The sequence below is a fragment of the Epinephelus moara genome, chromosome 6 (assembly GCF_006386435.1).
Source record: "Epinephelus moara isolate mb chromosome 6, YSFRI_EMoa_1.0, whole genome shotgun sequence".
NCBI classification, from domain to species: Eukaryota; Metazoa; Chordata; class Actinopteri; order Perciformes; family Serranidae; genus Epinephelus; species Epinephelus moara.
The window spans coordinates 10,215,094-10,233,125 of NC_065511.1; the positions used below are offsets into that span (position 1 = coordinate 10,215,094).

An 18,032-nucleotide genomic window follows, 5' to 3' on the forward strand; every position below is an offset into this window, starting at 1 on the left:
TGAAAGCTCTTGGGAGCAATGGAGGCTGTGGAGACATGGTTTAGGTGAAAGTGATCTCTGTTCTGGGCTTTTAAATTCTCTTTCTTTATCTTTCTCACTCAAGTTTTCCGCTTTTTTTCATTTTTCCTTGAGGTTTTTAGGCTGTCTTTACCTCCTCACGTCGGTTCATGTTTTCTTCAAAATCCCGGACTCCCATGATGCCTTTCAGGCAGAGCGCCCGGCAACCCACAAAGCCAATCTGACAATCGAAGAAGGGCTCCCCCATCATCAGCACCTGGAATAAAAACCAGAGGAAGAGACTTTAACCAGTTTTTATAGTCCAGATTTATTCACCTCTACATGAAGAAGAATGTGGGAACTGGATAAACTCCGGAGTCCTTTCCTCTAGTGAAGTAAAATAAGGAATACAAAGACCTGTACAGTTAAGAAAAACATTGATTTAAAATGAATAGTGATATATTTATACTAATCATGAATATATGTATGTACTATATAAGTTAAGACCAAACAGAAGGGGAAATGCTAGCATCAGACTCCTTTCCTTTTCAAAGAGAACACCCAGGATGTAAAATGTCTTAAATCAGTCAGCAGAAGCCCAGTAAATCCATAACAGTGCAATCACTCACAGAAATTAATTTGACTGAATTACCTTTTAAATCGCAATAAAACATAACATTTGAAATTAATGACAGTTTGAGGCTCAATTTATTGTGGATTATCACAAATGGGGTTCTCCACTAGGACCAGTTTGAGGCTAATTTGGTTTGTGGTGCTGCTGAGGTTGTGGGCTCATTTCATTGTGATCAAAAGAGCAGGGGTTAGACAACTTCCATTTTCCCTTGAGAGTGGTGAGTGCATGTGTGAGTGTGTGGTAGCAGTCCAGCAGACCCTGTAACCAGTAAGGTGTGGTTGTCTCTCACTCACCGTGCCTTTGCTTCACCCAGCAGACAACTAAACAGAGAGCAATCCAATAAAACTTTACGTTTCACCACACAATAATTACAAGGCCTAGTTTTCCCTGTTTTACTAGCCATCCCTTTGCCTTTCAGCGCTCTCACTTCTGGTCCCAGTTCAGACTGCTCTCTCTCTCTCTCTTCCAGCAAAAGCATAAATTACAGAAATTGGAACTGGAAATCTCTCAGAATTCTCACATCTGGTAAAAAGCTTAGGAGCAGAAAACTCCTTTCCTACTGTGACCAGGTAATCAGAGAAAAAGGTTTAAAAATATTTTCTACACCGAGGGGGAAACGCGGAAATGATCAGACTTGGACCTGACTCAGACACGGATTCCACTGTGTTCACAACAGGCCACGGATTAGTGACCTGGAGAGGCTTTATAAATGTACTTAAGGAGGGAATTAAGAACAACCTCTGTCCAACTGTGAATAAGGAGACACTACTAATAATACCGGGGGATCACAAGGGAGGGCAGGGATCTTTATAGGTCTGTCCAATGGTCTGGCCATAAAGGGTAGGAAGGTTGTAGATGGGTACAATTGGTAGAAGGCAGATATCAGCAGAAAAATCAATCACTGTAGTTGAAAAAGATTAATGGTTGGGGCTGATCTTTTTACATAATAACATTCCTCATCATAAATATTGTTTATAATCTAGAGATGGACAATATGATTGAAAATCACACATTTCATTTCTCTTTTTTTATTTTGACACTTGGACTGGACTTGGGTTTTTTGGTCAGACAGTTAAACAAAAGTTAAAAGAAATCTGTCATTGGTTCTTATAGCTGTTCTCTGCTTATGGTATGTAATGTGGACAATTTATCAATTAAAAAGTGCAATATGATTAAATCTGCAAAAGACAGTAAAAACATAATCATAATTGAAATATTTCTTGAGGCAACAGGGTATAAATTAAGCTCTGGCATCTTACCTCAATAGTGATTCCCTCTTGCTCCAGGCATAGGACCTCTCTGGACTTGACCTTCTGAGGACTATAGTAGCTGCTCTCTGACTGGGTTTCTGTAAGCTGAGAAAAAAGACAGAAGGACAGAAACCATTTAATATTCATAAGAAACGTGGGAGATAAAAAGACTCAAATAATTAGTTAAAATCAAATAAATACATTATTTATCAAATTTAGCAAGTTGTGCCTGGGTTAAACAAGAAAACCATCAAATTTTAACAATTTTATTCGAATCCGTGACAAAAAAATTTTTTATAAACTTGAAAGACTGAAATGCTTCAACTCAGTGTCGCTAAGAAATACATCAAAGCAACATCAAAAGAACATGAAATCTGAAGCCTTTACAGTTTAATTTTGTGTTACAGTTAAGGCTTTGTGACATCCAAAAAGTAGGTTAGGTATTTAAAAACCAGCAAAACAGATCAAAACTGATTAAACAAGCCTGCTGTGCTCAAATAAAAGTGAGTCAAATCTCCACAAAGACGAGGTTTTGCCACCTCAAAATATGGGGAGATGACAAGGGAAAGCAAAGTTTTGTTGACAGAGTAAGTAACGTATACGGTAATAATATGGATGTCACAAAAATCCAACACTAAAAACTGGAAACCATATGTCTCATTGTGTGTGTGTGACCGTGTGTACCCACAATTCACTGCTGAAACAGATACATGATTTGAAAAATAAACAAAGGCTATGCATGTCTTTGGATGTGGAGGGCAACGGGGCCCTGGAAAATAATGCTTAAAACCAGAAACAATAACATCCAAACAAGGACAGATGACATTTTTTTAGATCAGAGACTGGATGCCAGCCTCAGGACTTTTTGGTTGTTTTCTCTTCCAAGTTTGGACCCAGGCCAAAGACATTCATCAAACCACATGACAGCCGCTTCTCTCTGATGCTTGGGGAGGCCCGCTCTGGCTTTATTGGGGACGACAATCAGAACATGACTAAAACACTTGGGATATTTAGGGGTAAACTGAAAATGTACAAGTGATTGTTCACTCAGGTGGACTGATAAAAGAAGGGGGATTGTTTATTAGTGCATTAATTCTGTGTGTAGAGATAGTGTGGAGGCACAGAGAGAATGAGGGTGTGTCTGGTCAAAACCAGTTGGTTGAAATGAGAGGGGGTACAGAGCTGTGATGCTTTTGAGGTTGGCCAGTCTAAAAAACTTTGGGTGTAGAGGAGAGCTGTGCAGGCCCTAACCCATTCAACTTTTAACACAGGAAGCAGGTGCAGAGCAAGGAGCAGCTGTGCCTTATTATCCCTACTGATGGAGCAGACTCTCTCACCCTCGCTCCCTTCTGATGGTTTAATCACGTGCAGGGACCACTCCGCCCCAACCCGCAGGTCCCTGGGAGCAGCGGTGAGCAAGGATGTTAAATTATCTGAGTAAAAAATTGCTCTGTCTGACAACGTTAGTGCATAGTAGCACTGACACTGTAGAGCTTCCAATCAGACACAAACATGATGACAGTTAAAACAATAAGAAGATTTGCCAATTTGGCATTTGTTGTGCTGAATGGACTGGCAGGATTTTTGACAGTACCTAGGCCTGAAACAACAGATCAGACAGAGCACAGAGAAGCAGCATTGGAGCACCAACACAACTGCTTTACACAGCCAGTAAAACACCGAGCTGCTGCTGCCACTACCGTCCCAGCTACCTCTCCTTTATTATATTTTGGCCCATTAAAAGCTTTGGGAGTCCAAAACAAATCAAATGATTCTTTATGAGGCATCTTGGAAATGTTAAAATGTTGGATGTGAATATTGGGGTACTTTGTCTTTATGTCCATTTCTCAGAAATGTAACACGGTAGAGAGGATCTGATGGAAAAGCTGAATAGGACTTTGCTATTGTTGAAATAAATGAAAATACCAAAACAAAAGAATGGCATGAAGTCTGGCATGCAATGAGAGTTTGGCAGGTGTGCAAATGTTAAAGAAGGGAACAAATGGTAAGTGCTGAAGTATGCATTATGTGTGTAAAAGTCATTACATTATACTGCCAATTTCTCTGATCAAACAGATCTGGGGAGTAATGGGTCAGCAATCTAAAAATACCTCTCTGATTTCATGTTCATGTCAAGCTCAGGTTCAGGCAGTGGCTGTTCAAAGACATGAAATTCCCTCAAACTAAATACTTCCTTGAAGGAAAGAGACGAGAACGTTTAAAAAACCATCCTTTCAGCTGTCTGCAATTACTCCAGACGAGAGGCAATTAATTGATTAAAAGAACTCAAACAATACAGGAACAATTTAAACATTATTTGAAAAGCACCATGGTCTGTTTGGCCTGAGACATACCTCCCCTTCACTGATCACACACACTGTTAAGTACACACACACACACACACACACACACACACACACACACACACACACGAGCAGTAATGCGATCTGAAGTGCCTGAACCTGAGGGGAAACGCAGATGAATTCCAACTATTCTGAGTGAGCAGGCAGGATTAAAGTTTGGGATCCATTTCTGAATAGTCATCATACCATGTATAATGTTTAAAACATTAACGTGACCCGAGACGCCAGTTAGCGGTTACACTACCCTCCCCTATACCACACACATAGACAAAGAGGATTGTAACTTCCTGAAGATCAAGCTGTTCTTTAAGACCAAAACTGAAAATCACCACAAAATATAACATGCAGGGGTGGGGTCGGCAGTGGGAATGAATAAACATTAACGGCAGCGAGGAAAAAAAACTGTAATTGTTAACACAACAAAAACTTAAATTAGGAAATTCTATATCAGGGGTCATCAGCTACATATATTCAAGAACTAGATAAGTATTTTGATGTATATTTTAATCAACAGTTGTTCAATAATATAGTACATGGATTTTGATAATGATGAAAATGTTAAATGAGAGTTATGAGTTTGTCCCCATTCCTGCATGAAGATATGATGCAAGCAGATTTCCATTTATAAAAAATGGGAATTGGTTTCAGCTTCACCTATCCAATGTGCACCACGCAACCAGCAAAAATATTCCACCCGAGCCCAAACCCGACCAGAACTGCAATCTGCCAACTTAATGCATTATAGTAGCATAATTGTCAGGACTGAGAACTGAGATATGGGACAGAGACACAGACTGAGCATCGCAGCATATCTGTTTAAGAGGTACAGTAGGTAAAGATATTGCACACACTAATATATTATATTTTATTATACAATTATTAATATTATATTTATGATAGTTTTTTGGACATGACAATGTATTTTTGTTGCCACTGTATACAATATATTTGAAATCAATTTTATCATCTCTAAAGCAAATCTTAACCCTAAATCTATCACCATTAGTGTGATGCAGAGTACTTGTAAGTACTTCACTTACTCATGTTGATCATTTCATTTTGATATATGACATTAAGTCAGTTGTGTTTTTCGTTTTCCGCAATGAAGTGATACAACTCTACACGGGAAAAAAAACTGTCGTTAACCTAATGCATGCTGGCCTAGATTCCAGCCCCCATGACATTTAATAATAATTTGGAAATGAAATCACTTTTGATGTACATGTTTTTTAAAGAGATGATTTACCTTGAAGGTAACAGAAGCTTTAGTGCAGTAGAAGCCTATGGAAACAATGGGGTCCTTGGGTGTGTGTTGTTGTGGGTTGGTGGGGATGCCTCCTGTCTCTCTCTGCTGGTAGAGTCCTTCCTCAAATTCCTCCTCTGCGCCTACAATGGCTGGGACAAAGGACCAAGCCCAGGACACCCATCCCTGGTCTCCCTCTTCAGGACTCCCTGACTGCATGTAGAGGTCTGGGCTGGGGTACTGGCTGGTACCCTGGCTTTCCATATCTACATCCATCCCTGAGGAGAAAAAAGGCATTATTAATTATAACTCAAAGATAAGCAGATGATTTTACTGTACTCAAAAAAGTGTTACGATTCACACTTCCAAACCTACAAAGATCTGGTTCACACAAAGTAGACTTAAAAAAAAGCATAACTATCCTAAAAGAGAATCCTTAAAAAACAGGGGGTCACTGTCTTGTGCAAAAAATAAGGTGTTATATTTGTACACAATTGTGTTGCCAAATTTATGCTGCATTAAAATTAGCGTTCTGGTGAAAAATGCTTAATTCCCCCTGAGTATGCTTTTACTTCAACAGATAAATCAATTTAAAGAGGCAAGTTCTGAGAACAAACTGGTCAAACAGAGAGAAAACTGTTGATAATGAAAGTGTTTGTGTCCTATGCAGCACACTAAATTAATTTGTCCATGCCCCCAGGGTAGTTTAATACAAGCAAGATGTTCCAGCTGTCAACTGAACACAGAAAAACAGCACAGACTAGGCAGTTTCACAGTAGTTGCTGCCAATGCTCCAGCATGCAGGTGTGTGAATATCTGTGTGCTGCATGAACTCACTGCTGCATGAACAAGAGAGGGAGTAAGAGTGAGAGAGAGAGAAAGCCCGTTCCAATGAAGGCCAGAGGGCACAGTCTGTCAGCCAGCATCCTGACAGAAGAGAGCCTTGACTGGGCCCAGTGGATCACTGTGGTCAGGGCTGTCTAAGCTGGATCCGACGGCACAGGCCACATCCACAAACGCATGCAGAGGGGGTTGGGTCACATATTTGTTTAGAAGCCAACAGACTGAAATGGAGGCCATGATGGAGGCTATGAGCCATCAGCACAACCCCAGCTGGCGAGAGATTCAGGTAAAGGCTAGGGAGGGGCGACTGTGACGGTTTATCGACACCTAGACAGAGCAAGGAGTCAACGAGGGGTTGACTGGAACTCTGGCTACTGTAGGGGACAGGCCTTACACCAGGTGAAAAGGGCAATGTAGAAAGTAATGAGAGAAAGCAGAATGAGGCTGCTTGGAGGTAGGACTGACCAGACATACCTATGGGCAGAGGACAAAATATGGGACAAAGCTTGGACAAAATGGAAAACAAAAGGGTTGAAGATAAACAGAAGCTAAAGACTCAACAGGCCAGTCATGTGTCGGCAACAAAAAACAACTGTACTGGCATGTTGGTGGTGTGCATAACAAAAGACAATCAGAAGTGTGGTGAAGTCCATTCACTATCAACTGTCCCATTTTTCAGCAAACTATTTTGGGGTTCACTGGTTCCCCAAACCACCATGCACCACCCCGGTCCCTGATGCCGACCTCTGAACTCGTTCCATCGCTTTTTTGTTTCCATACATGTCGAGAGAGAGGAAACTGATGTCAATACACAAGAATGTGTAATCCCATTCCTCGCGGCCTCACGTCCTCTGTGAGAAAACAATATTGTCCGTGAGGTCACAGCTTAGGAATCCCAGAGGCTAAGGCGGTGAAAATTATGACATATTTTAATTAAATCTTTCACTTTGCGAATTGGCAGTTGGAAATCCCATGTTATGGCTTTTTATCTCTCTCCCTTCCCCCCCAATCTCCCTGTTGGATTCTATCTTTCATTTCTCTTTTTTTCCTTTTTGTTTTCACTCCGTGGAAGCCTTTGAGGTGTCAATTCAACAAGTTAAGCTCTTTCGCTTCACGTCACAGCCCGACGAAGCCTACATTTGAATTGCAAGGCAATCAAAATAAAAGCACAATTACCAATCAAGTGATCAAAACAGACCGGCTTATGGAGACTTTGAAGTATTAATCCAAAGAAATGAGTGAAAAATTCCCAGAGAGTGATGTGGGCTGGCCGAAATGTATGCTGCTGTGGAGTATAGCACTATGACCACACAGGTGTGAAATACATCCAACACTATTCTCTGCTTCACCATGAGAGCAATCAAAGCTTGACTGGATGTTTTTGAACAACCCACAATATCAGTGTCGCACCACATAAGCATGCACATGTCCATGTCCATAAGCAGAGCTCAGAAGCACTGTGTAATAGGATGTGTCAGGGTCATGGTTGGTTTCCATGAGTCCAAGGCCTCCAGGCAGCGGTGTATGTCTAAGCTAGCAAGGGAGTGGGTGTGTAAGTGAGTGAACAGCTGAGTGACACTGAGACAGTGAGAGGCGAGGAGGGAGAGAAGGTAGTGCCCTTGCAGGCCAGCAGATGTCCCTCCATGTTTATAGAGGAAGAGGTGGACTGGTTACCTGACCACTGAGTAAAGGCTACTCTTCTTGTCATCTTATATATCTGCTCGCACACACAAACACACACACCTTTCATTTTTTCCAGTTACAAATTATCAGATCTAGCAGATCTGTCCATTCATCACTTTCTTACAGGTAATACAGTACACACACAAACACACTTTGGTGCACGGGCCTTCCTACTTTGATATAAATGAAGGGAACACATATCAACATGTGTGTCGCATATTGTTTCAATTTAACACTTTCAGCGTGACATTAACATCAAAATGTTTTAAAATCCATTTTAGCAGTCATGGCAGGAGAGTATAAAACGGTTTGCAAGACAAAAAGCCGTTTCATCCGTGGCCATAGACTTCTAAACTCAATGGCCTTCACGTCTTCACACCAATATTAAAAAGTGAAAAGATGATTAAAAAGAGGCCCTGTCACGTCACTGGGCTAGCATAAGGGAGCCACATGAGGTTTATAACGGGCTGATAGCCTGTGGCCTCTGGCTGATATGTGTGTGACGGTCCATTCCATTCGATAGGCCTTTAAGGCCTTTGAGGCTATCCTACAAAGGAAACACTCAGTCCTATAACACACACACACACAGAGCGCAAAACACCTACGTACGCCATTGAACAAACAGAAAACAACTAAGAGACACACACACACACACACACACACACACACACACACACACACACACACACACACACACTTCAGCAGCCACAGTTCTCGGTTCATAATTCTTCACATACTTGTTGAAACCATACAGCTTTCTCGTGCCGTGACCAGCTGGTCCATTCAAGCATGTTAGTCATCTATGTTTCCAACCGCTGAAATTTTTACAGTGTTTCACAGACTTCATTGAATTTCAGACAGTAGGAAAACTAGCCGTCTAATTCTGACTGAAAGGTTGCTTTGGTTAGTGACACACAAGTATCCTGCGCCATTCACCTATTAGGACCATTAATTAATGAGACATTGGCTCTTACCTTAAAGGGAGAGAATCAAATAAACAACATGCAGCCACAGTGAATCATGGGCACAAAAACACATTACAAGGCTTTTTCCACTTTGTTAATTGGCAAAAAGAAAAACACCTTCACATGGGGGAAAAATTAATATTCAAGAGCAAGCATGAGTAAAAACACACACACACACACACACAAACACAAACTCGCACAAAAACGCACACAGAGGGCTTGGGATCCAGCAAAGACTCACCACAAGCAGCCTATGGGAAATCAAATGAATGTGATGAAGTACTATGTAAAATACTGGGATCATGTTTCAGCAATCATGTGACAGTAATTGTTTCCAACAAACTACAACACACTTAAAATAAATATGCATGTAAGCCAAATCAGTCACTGTGAGCGTCGACATACATTAATGTTGCAGAACTCCAAACATATCAATGGTAAAGGCTGTCTGTACTGGTTAAGAAAAATACATTGTATTTTCTTATTACAGATAATAAATAAATTCAGCTGTAATTAGGCTACTATTATTATTTCTTAAATGTGTGATGAATATACTAAAACTATGCTCCTGAACAAGCCTAATCTCCTACCAACACACACACACACACAAATACACACCTTCTACAGTACATACACACACAGCAACTGCACCCCCCACCCCACCCCACCCCAAAAAAACAAAAAGCCTCTTCACTCTGTCGATTACTTCCAGCATAACAAGATCTGGGGCCGCTCAGGTTCCAAGAGCTGGTCCCCTCTTGTATATTTTTGTGATGGGATACTAATTCATTCTCAGAGGCTCTGCATAGCAGTAGCATGACACCGACTCTTACATCTGGCATTGGACACTGAACTGGAAGCTGCGCCAACTTGCAGTAAAAGTTCCAGGCCAACAGGCAGGGAGCGAGTTAGAGGGAGTGAGGGAATGGGCTGTATTGTGTTGGGCTGCCTGCTTCCCCTCTGCCCACCACTTCCCCTGCACCATAATTTGCTCCCGGTGCTGCAGAGGCTGATTTAGCCCAGCGGGACCTGGGACTTGATCCTGTTCTATTTGGCTGAGATGAGGATGAGCAGTTGGGGAGAGATGAGATGGGCGCTCAGGGAATGAGGTGGGGTTTTTTTGAGGGGGTGGCTGCAGCTATTAAAAGTATAAAGTCTATGTATATTCGTGAGATTGTGTGTGTGTGTGTGTGTGTGTGTGTGTGTGTGTGTGTCTGTCTGTATTTGGTATGCAATAAACTGCCTGCATGTGTGTGTTTTGCTCGGCTTCTGGATGTAGGGAGTGTGATTTCATGTGGTGCTCCAATCAGAAAGACAGAGATGGGCCTGTGTTTGATTCATCCCTGTGTCTACCCTTCATCCTCCTCTCTCCTGCCTCTATCCACATGGAGGGGATCAGGCCTGACGACAACGGTCTGTGTTGAGTTACACGCTCCAGCTTTTGTTTGTGGAAAAAGCAGGAGGAGCGCACACCATGGTCAAAGTGATGTTAAATGTCCCGTTTAGGAACAACAGCAGCATATGGACAGACATTGCCCCTGAACAGAACAAGGCAACATGTAGAGCGTCATGAGATGAAAACGCTGTCTAAGGAAAAGCTTCAAAGCTTCGTGCATGGTCTGATGGCTCATTAACCACTTCAGAGCTTTCAACCACATTTTGTCTGAGAAATATGACTGCTGCAGGAACTACACTGACACACATGCTACATCGCTGTGAGACCTCAATATATCATTTCCAAATTAATTTGATAGAACAGAATAATGGCTGTAGGAAAATTTGACTTTCTTGCTTTTGTTTTGCATTGTGCATCCTTTAATTGGTACATGGGTAGAAATGTGCAGCTACAGCACAGCAGTTTCAACAAATGTGAGGGCCCTCAGCTGTGAAAAGAGGACTGCCTCATTCTACTATTCTGTTGGTACACAACTATAAAGAGCAAAAATTGCAGCCTAATTGACCTTACTTAATGTACTTACTCATGCAAGTTCTAGCAACTGCTAGTCATCAAGTGTCAAACTGTACTGAAACATGTTTTAAAGAAACACTGTTCAGATCTTCTGAAAACATTCCAGATCAAATAAAGCAACCAAGAGGTTTTTTTTCCCAAGATAACAATAAATCAGGAACAAACTAGAATTACCACCTCTCAGTTGTATGCCTCCACCCACCAGTCAAGTTACAGTTTACGTCCATTACTGTCCAGACTCCTATAATATATGTAGTAAAGACTTGAAATGAATTTAATAAAGGTATTAAGTGTATCTTTTGGCAAAACACACATCTTCAACCCGGCAGAACAGAAGATCGTTACAATTAGCACAGTTTTAAGTCGGCACCCAAGATTAGTGTCATCAATTTAGCATTCGACCAAATCCCCATCTGTTGTTGAGTTATGAGATGTTGAATAATAGAGTGTCGAAGTCACGCCCCTTCCGGTAGAGCTCATGGGACCTTAGATCGGAAAAAATATGAATGGCAGTGAATGGGGAGAGCAATATTATCTTTTGTTCCCGTTTGAGTTGCGACATGAAATCTAAATTCCTGCAGCTTGGCCTCCCCGCTGAAATTCCACTGTTTGATGATTAATTGATTTATGATTGAAGATGTCTGTGTGTTTTGTGCCAGGTTGCTGTCACTCCAAGCTGCAGGAAGTGAGCGAAAGCTATGACGTCACATACGCGACCGCCTCCTGTGTAGTTTTTCTAATTACGTTTTTTTCAAAAGCTTATATCTCAACAGTTTTACCACAAAGTATGACTTTCTTGACCTTAAAATTTATGTTTTAAATTCATTAACGACATATTTGGATTTCATGTCACAACTCAAACGGGACCAAAAGATAATATTTCTCTCCTCATTCACTGCCATTCATATTTTTTCCGATCTAAGGTCCCATGAGCTTCACCGGAAGGGGCGTGACTTCGGCACTCTATGGCCAGAAAAGTGTTTCTGCAGAACATTATGATGTCACAGTGAAGTTGACCTTTGACATGTGGATATAAAATGTCATCACTTCATCACTTTATTCTATTAGACATTTGTGTAATAATAATTAGCATATGAATTCTTGAGTTACAGCCAAATGTGTTTTGTGAGGTGTGAGGTGACCTTGACCTTTGATCCCCTGAATTTAATTAGGTCACCCTTACGTCCAGGTGGATATTTGCACCAAATCTGAAAAGACTCACTCAAGGTGTTCTTGAGATATCAGGTTCACATGAATGAGATGGATGGACAACCGGAAAACATAATACCTAAGGCCACAGCTGTCCATTAAAGGCGCTGTATGTAAGAATGTGGCCAAAACGGTTACTGCACTCAAATTCAAAATACTGCCGCAAGTCGTGTCCGCCCCCCCTCCCCTACAGATTCGAGGTTGCTGGACAGCGGCACACTGGAGACTGATTTGTTTGCCCACGGACGGCTGCCATGGCAGGGCCGCGTCGCCGCGTCCTTGATCTTCGGTTTTCCAGCAGACCGTTCGAGCAAGTCCGGCTTCTCTGCTGCTAACGCTGCTGCCGGGATACAGCTGAGGAGAAGCCGGCTGCTAATGCTATGTATCCGGACACTGCTAATGCTGCTTGCCATGCTGCTGTAGCTCAGTCGTAACTGTAACTGATGCTGAGACTCTGACTGTGTGACTGGTAGACGGCGGTGGGTGGCGCAACAGGCCAAAACACAAATTCAAAACATAAACATGATTTGCGGACCGTAAAAAAAAATTTTTAAATGCGAATATTCTGGCTGTACTATTGTTGTTGGTGAGATCAGTATGTTATATGAATATTATTCCTTAGTCTCTGTGACATATTAGGAGGATTTTATCACTATTTGCTTTAGATTTCTGACATATAGCTCCTTTAAGTGGAGGCATAAAAACAGACAAAAAAAATCTGAGAAAGAATTGTCAATAACTTCTCTAAGAGACCTCACTCACCAGGTAAAATTGCTCCAGCCTCCCTGACATGAACACTGCCCTCTTCCCCATCGCCCTCTTTGTGTCCTCCGATCTCTCCATAGTAGAGGGCAATAATCAGCTCTAAAATGCGGATAAACATGGGCAGCTGCTGATCAGTAATGGACAACTTCAGGCTCTCCACCATGGTCTGGATCTGAGAAAACATGGAGAAAAAAAGCATGAGAGATTGTTTAAATTTTGAAATATGATTTGCTAAATTACATGTTTATATGTGAAATGGGCTACAGGCCCAACCACTTCTCGTGGGCTCCCGCTTAATGTGAATAGGAATGTTTAATAAAAAAAGGGGGAGAGCTGCCCCAGGCCTTGTAGGAACTAGTATGGATTCCCCTTTGGCCAACTGTTGGATGCTGAGAGTTGCATGTGGAAGAGGCAATTTCTGCTTCTGTGAAAACAAAGTTATATGATGACCTACAGCTACAAACCACAAATTACAGTCTAAAAACAAGTAGACGTACTGCATAGAGTAACAAAAAGGAAGTAGATACATTCCATAATATAAAAACAATGGCAGGATAAAAGAAGTCAGGTCCAAATGGAAAGAAATGTACGTACACAAGACATGCAATGTGAGTCAGTGCATTTACTGTAATTATCTACAGCAGCTGCAGAACTTTTCATTTAGGGAGAGGGGTTTGTATTGTACATTTTGTATTATACAGTGTTAATAGTTAGAAATAACAGAAGAGGCACCAGAATACAGTCAAAAGTGGTATTAGTAATGCAAATGCTTAACATGCTGTAACAGATACAACTACTCTAAATTAAGCAAATCTTTTATGTGTGATTCTGTCGATGGCACACCATGAAAACTTTATTGGCAGTTACTAAACCACACAGCTTGTTACTGACTATTTGTAGATTGGAAGGAGTCCGTTCTGCTTTAATTCAGCCTGTTGAGAAAATTTGTTTAACAGATAAATGGGCCTGAATTAAATGTACCATGCTGTAGCTTTAAAGTGGAGAGATGACAAACTCAGTACAGACAAACATAAACCAAAGACAGCCGCAATCAATTTTCTGGTTGGATTGTACAAGAGATTAGAAAATCCCATTTTAACATAGGGTTTTAGAGGTCAAAAATGTATCAGCAAAAGCAACTAGATACCACTTTTTCCATTGGAAATAGTTAACTTCTGACAACATAAACAAATCTCTACCTCATTAGAGAACAAGACAGCTAAGACTGTGATTTTCAACAAACATCTTCCACTTTAATGAACAAAATGATGGTGACTGCCTGTAATCATTACCTGATGAGAGTACTACTTTTTGATAAACAAAACAATTACAACTGTTTTGAAATTAAGCTAATTTAAGATTGATTCTCAACATCAGTGGCATAGTCCAAAAGCTATTCCTTCATGACATGAGATAGTTATCTGGACCGATTGTTCTCAATTATATAAACATGGTTGACTAGTTCTTGAATAAACATTGATTAAATTGGCCAAGATAGGAATAGCACATTCGTCAAACCTACCATAATGAAACAACGTGGCATTTTTCAGGCCAAAATTAACTGAGATGCCGATAAAAGTCAAATCTCTTTAGATACCACCTGAGTCAAAATAAAAAAATACTCCAAGTACTACAGTGACACATTGTGTCTTGCAAAAACAAACAGCTGTCTTCCATACATATTCAGAACAATGGACTGAAATGAGTCACTATCCTGCTATTGATCTGAGAACAGCTAACCTAACAAAAGTAAGTCACATGTTCCTCTAACTTTAAACTGGTACGACAAATTTAAACTTTTTCATCACTGAAATGTATCATATGTTTGGGTGATACCAAAATTACATTAATACAAGACCCATTTCTAGATCTTGAGATTTGGGAAGATAATTACGATTACTGAGTTAGTGCTAAAATTTGCAGCTGCTCACTTTGATGACAGATGGGATCTTGGAATTGATGTTGTCATAGGTAAAATGGAGACGTGTCCTGAAGGAGCATTTGTACAGCAGGGGGTCTTGGTAAAACTCGATCTTGCCACTGGCATTCCGCTTGTCCAAGCACACAGTACAGTCAGCAAAGTTGATCACTTTCCTTAGGACCAACTCCGGAGCTTCACAGAGAAAAAAGAAAACAAAAATGAACGTACATGATTTTGCATGTAACACATAATAGGTTGACCCACTGCATTTGACATAAAAATCAAACATTTCAACATACATGCTTTAGACATGTATGCACAGAAATGCCCACCCACAAAGAGGTATCATTAAACACAAACCAAGGCAACTACAGACACACTAACAGAGAGCAGGCCCTGACAGTAAATCGTCATTATCTGTGATCTACGGAATCTGGGGAGATGACACTAAGACATCACAGAACTGCCGTGTACTGACAATTACAAGAGGTACAACCAAGTGGTTTGTGCTTGTGTGCGTGTGCGTGCATGTGTGTGTGTGTGTGTGAGAGAGAGGGTTAGATGATCACACATCATCAGATTCTCAGTTGTCACTGACTCACTCACCCCTGACGGACTGATAACAGGACTCATCATTCCCAGAATTATTTCATTCTCTAAACAGTGCCAGTAACTACTGTTGTAACCACTACTTGCTGCACATGTTGGAATGGCCTCCCTTAACAAGAAATTCCACAGCGATAACACTGACTGAAAATGACTACTTCTCTGTTGATACGCTTTTGTGACTTGAAAGAACCAGTTTGTTCTTCGGGGTTATGATGACAGGTCAGGTTTAAAATAAATGGAATTCTCTGGCACAAACCTGAGAACCCCAGAAATGAGTACTGCGCCAGAGCTTCAAAGTGTAATTACTAGGAATCCTTTAGCAAGGAAGATTATAAAAGTTAATTGTTTTTGTTGTGAAACATCTGCAAGATTCAGGAAAAGCCTAGCATGCCAGGTTTGTGCCACACAAAACTCCCTGTTAGATCTGCATCATTGAAGAACAACAATATATTCAAAGGACAGCTTCAACACTTAATGCAGAGCACAACAATGTGACAAATCAATGTTTGTCATCAAAGAGTTCCATGGAGTCTGTGGTTGTCTATGTTATATATTCGCAGCTCTAGTCAGAGCCATCCATCAAACACTACTCTACTGGAGACTGGGTAAAAGCAATAGACTAGCAGATCAACAAGTCACTGTCCACCTCTGACAAACATTATGCAACAATAGGGCAGGTAATGTCAAAGGTAAAAAGGACTGGTAAACAAGATTATTTTGATCTTGCTCTTGTCAAGTGTTCCAATCACAGACTGTATGAAAAGATGGGCAACATGACAGCTCCCAAACATCCCAATCGCCCTCTGGTGGCTCGCTGCAGCATAGGTCATAAACCTTGCCTTAACTATGTTCGCGAATGGGACGTAGGCCAAACTAAAAATTTAAAGTACACATCAAATAAATTTTTCCAAAGATGGTTCCTGTCATTTTAGATAGTTCTTATCCTGCTGATGCATGTTCAAGTGTCCATTTTTCTGATAAATTGGTTTTAATTAGTTATTTAATGCTATAAAAGGAGGATGTGATGTCATGACTGACAACTGTATGTGTCATTCAAGGTGCTTGAGTTGGGCCACTGGGTCTGAGTTGGCCGGGTACATGGGCGGGAATTCATATCCCTGGATCCACTCTCCAAAAACTACAGCCTGGACTCTGGCTCCAAATGTCTTCACCAGCGCAAAATGGCAGCAATCATATCCTGGATATTTTGGCTTCATTTTTGTAAAGTGGGAGGAAGTGCAGATGCACCATCCATCTTTATATACAGTCTATGGTTCCAATATGAATGTGCATTCTTGGTTTGATATCCTCATTCTTCCCTACAAGTAATTAGTGTCTCTACCAAGGAATTAAAACCCCAAAAATAAACAAAATACATGAACCATTTAGCCATCAAAGCAAAGTCCCACAAGGACTGCACCTCCTACTTTTCTATTTACAGTGGCATGCTCAGGTTTAAAATCCCCTACCTCATTCATCTTTTGTGGTTTTAAATGTGAGCTCTTGTCAGTGTCAAAGCCCCACTCTGCATTGGACTTCCACATGCTCCAATCAGACAAGGGATTCTGAATATGAGACTACTCTGGCAGCTGACACTGGGCATTTACACAAAGAGCCATGTTTAAACTTGTCTAATATGTCTGTTTGACCTCAGTTTGAACTAACTAAATTAAACACTTACTGTAGTATATAGGTTCTTGTCTCAGTGGATTTACTAGTTAATCCCACTACCAAGGAATGTAAGCAGCCATTGCTCACCAGTGATGTCCATGAAGGCCCTCTCCCATATATCGTCCACAGTGTAGCACTCTGCTGAGGTAATGTTGACTGACAGCACAATGTCATCTTCCACGTACTTGAGGATCAGGTTGTTCACTACAATGTTCACGTTGTTCACCACACGCCTGATCAGGCTCTGCACGTAACCTACAAACACATATATGAGAAACATCTTAAACTGCACAGTAAGTCCACATAAAAACATAAACAAAAAGCTTACCTAATAACAAACACACATGCATACAGGGGGACATAGTAGCTACATAAGCACATATATTCTAGCATATCAGGACACATTACCTTATTGCTGAGACACCTTAAAAGAGTAAAATCCAGGGCCACATTCCCTTAAAGTCAAGGCTCAATACCACTGACCCCCCCATCCTCATTGGCTCGTAAATAAGAGGAGGTCCTGACATGTTATTTTTCGCCTCAGTCTATCCCTTGGACATGTAAAGTGAAAGAAGCTAAATATCCATAAGAAAACATTTTTACTCCTCACCCTGTCTGAGCAGCGCTACAAATCCTAGGTGAATTTATGAATCTCTGAAGAGCCCTCCTCTCAAATGCTAAGTCCTGTTTAACCAAAAACTATGCACATGCTGCCTTAAACATATCCCTCCCAAGCCTGTTAAACCACTGAGGAGCCTCAATGTTCACTTAAACATAAGCATGATTCATTGGATTAGCATACACATGCCTTTACACATACAAAATACAGAACTTTATACATATTTATAAAAGATATGGTCTTAGGAATGCCTGAATTGGAAAATAAGAGACACATTCTGCCAATAATGTG

The 18,032-nt window shown here is 40.9% G+C and overlaps 1 protein-coding gene across 3 annotated transcripts in view; it reads right to left on the bottom strand.

Annotated features, from left to right (window-relative positions):
* The window catches only part of LOC126391718 (intermembrane lipid transfer protein VPS13B-like), a 347,897-nt gene that overhangs the window by 300,742 nt on the left and 29,123 nt on the right, over positions 1–18,032 (bottom strand). For all 3 annotated transcript variants that reach the window (XM_050046621.1, XM_050046623.1, XM_050046622.1), the window contains exons 5-10: positions 17,210–17,377; positions 14,853–15,034; positions 12,919–13,093; positions 5,491–5,765; positions 1,891–1,986; positions 152–274 (exon numbers count right to left, since the gene is read on the bottom strand). In XM_050046621.1, the coding sequence (XP_049902578.1) occupies positions 152–274; positions 1,891–1,986; positions 5,491–5,765; positions 12,919–13,093; positions 14,853–15,034; positions 17,210–17,377 (1,019 nt within the window). The remainder of the gene's footprint in view (positions 1–151; positions 275–1,890; positions 1,987–5,490; positions 5,766–12,918; positions 13,094–14,852; positions 15,035–17,209; positions 17,378–18,032) is intronic.